General features: G+C 40.5%; 1 protein-coding gene across 1 annotated transcript in view; it reads left to right on the forward strand.

Moving 5' to 3' along the window:
* Positions 1-1,128: 1,128 nt before the first annotated feature.
* EMH_0053830 (uncharacterized protein) overlaps positions 1,129-2,336 on the forward strand; it is a gene marked incomplete at both ends in the record, with an annotated part of 6,764 nt that continues 5,556 nt past the window's right edge. The window contains one exon of the mRNA XM_013497046.1: positions 1,129-2,333. Within this exon, the coding sequence (XP_013352500.1) occupies positions 1,129-2,333 (1,205 nt within the window). The remainder of the gene's footprint in view (positions 2,334-2,336) is intronic.

A 2,336-nucleotide genomic window follows, 5' to 3' on the forward strand; every position in this document is an offset into this window, starting at 1 on the left:
GGCCCCCTTTGTATTAAAATACAGCCGGTGGAGGGGACTGTCTCCTGTTCAGGTGTATACGCAGCTTTTGAGGGGTTTGGGTTGTCTTTTGGTTTTTTTTTCTGGTTAGGGGGATATTTTGTTTTGTTTTTTTTTTTTAGGGGTTTGTTTTATTATTATTTTTATATTATTTTATTTATATTATTATATTTATATTATTATATTTATATTTTTATATGTATATTATTATATTTATATTATTATATTTATATTATTATATTTATATTTTTATATTTATATTATTATATTTATATTATTATATTTATATTATTATGGAAATGGTTTTATTTTATTTACATATATATTTATATACATATTTATATATTTATATATTTATTTATATATTGATATATTTATTTATATATTTATATATTTATATATTTATATATTTATTTATATATTTATATATTTGCATATCTATATATTTACATATATATATATATATATATATACATATATATATATATATATTTATATATTTATATATTTATTTATTTAGGTGGCTATACACTGGAGAAGGGCCTGTGTGTGAAGCGGGAGCAACGGGCGCCGCAGCTGCGCTGCCGAGAAGGCTTTCATCTCCACCGCAGCAGCAGCAGCAGCAGCAGCAGCAGCAGCAGCAGCAGCAGCAGCAGCGGGGAGGAGTTTGTATGTAGAAAGATAGAGGTAGAGAAGGCTACAGCTGTGTGTGGCTCTGGCTGGTACTACGATAAAGAAAGAGAGAAATGTATAAAGGAGAAAGAACCTATATATATTTGTTCAGCAGAAGATATAAATAAAAATAAAATAAATAAAATAAATAAAATAAATTATTTTAATAATATAAACAAAAACACCACAAATGCATGCACAAAAGAAATCATAGAAAACAGTTTTTTTGAGTGTAATAGAGAAGAAACCACCATATATATAGATACAGATGAACCCCCTGCTGCTGCTGCTGCTGCTGCTGCTGCTGCTGCTGCTGCTGCTGTTGCTGCTGCTGATGATGATGATGATGATGATGAGTTTGCTGCTGCTGCTGCTGCTGCTGCTGCTGCTGCTGCAGCAGCAAAAGAGAAAATACACAAAAATAAAAACACAAAAATAATGCAAAGGGAAAACGCAGATTTATTTAAACAAACAAAACACAAAAAAACAGCAGCAGCAGCAGCAGCAGCAGAAGCAGAAGCAGCAGATGCAGCAGCAGCAGCAGCAGCAACAGCAGCAGCAGCAGCAAAAGAAAATGAAATTATATATGAAGAGCCTCTACCTGTTCTCCCCCTGACCCCTGATGCAGCAGCAAACTGGCTGCAGCACGAGAAGCAGCAGCAGCAGCTTCTGCTGCAGCAGCAGCAGGAGCAAGAGCAGCAGGAGCAGCAGCAGCAGCAGCAGCAGCAGCAGCAGCAGGTGTATGATATGTTTGCTGCTGCAGCAGCAGCAGACACAGATGCTGCTGCAGCAACTCGCATCTTCTCTTTAGCTGCAGCAGAAGGAAACGGATGGAGACACAGAAGCTGGAAGACACCGCAGCAGCAAACCAGCAGCAGCAGCAGCAGCAGCAGCAGCAGCAGCAACAGCAGTAATGGGAGCAGCAATGAAAGCAGCACAAGCAGCAACCCAAGCAGCAGCAGCAACGACAACAACAGCAGCAACAGCAGCAGCAGCAGCAGCAGCAGCAAAAACAGCAGCAGGAAAGATAGCAGCAGCAACAAGACGAATGACAACAGCAGCAACAGCAGCAACAAAAACAGCAGCAGCAACAACAAAAACAGCAGCAGCAACAACAAAAACAGAAGCAGCAACAACAAAAACAGCAGCAGCAACAGCAGCAGCAGCAGCAGCAGCAGCAGCAGCAGCAAACCTCGACGATTGCAGGATAAGATGGATGCAGCGAGCTCTCCTTTTGTTGAAATATATAAAACAAAAATAAATAAAAACAAAGAAGAAGAACTACAAATACAAAAAGAAAAAGAAAAAGAAAAAAAAGAAAAAAAAGAAAAAAAAAAACAAATGAGGTGTGAGCTGCTGTCTGTGTCTTTAGACGCCATGCAGCTCAGCTGCCCCCCCGGCTCGGTCCCCATAGATACAGATGCAGCAGCAGAGTTGCTGCAGCAGCAGCAGCAGCAGCAGCAGCAGCAGCAGGTGTTGCTGCAGGAGAAAGAGCTGCTGCTGCAGCCGCAGGAGCTGCTGCTGCAGCAGCACGAGAAGCAGCAGATGGATTTCTATGCTGACAACCTGCAGCTGCCTCTACCCCTGCTGCAGCATGATAAACAGCAGCAGCAGCAGCAGCAGCAGCAGCAGCAGCAGCAGCAGCA

This window comes from Eimeria mitis, genomic scaffold (assembly GCF_000499745.2).
Source record: "Eimeria mitis Houghton genomic scaffold, Emh_scaff2439, whole genome shotgun sequence".
Classification (NCBI taxonomy): domain Eukaryota; phylum Apicomplexa; class Conoidasida; order Eucoccidiorida; family Eimeriidae; genus Eimeria; species Eimeria mitis.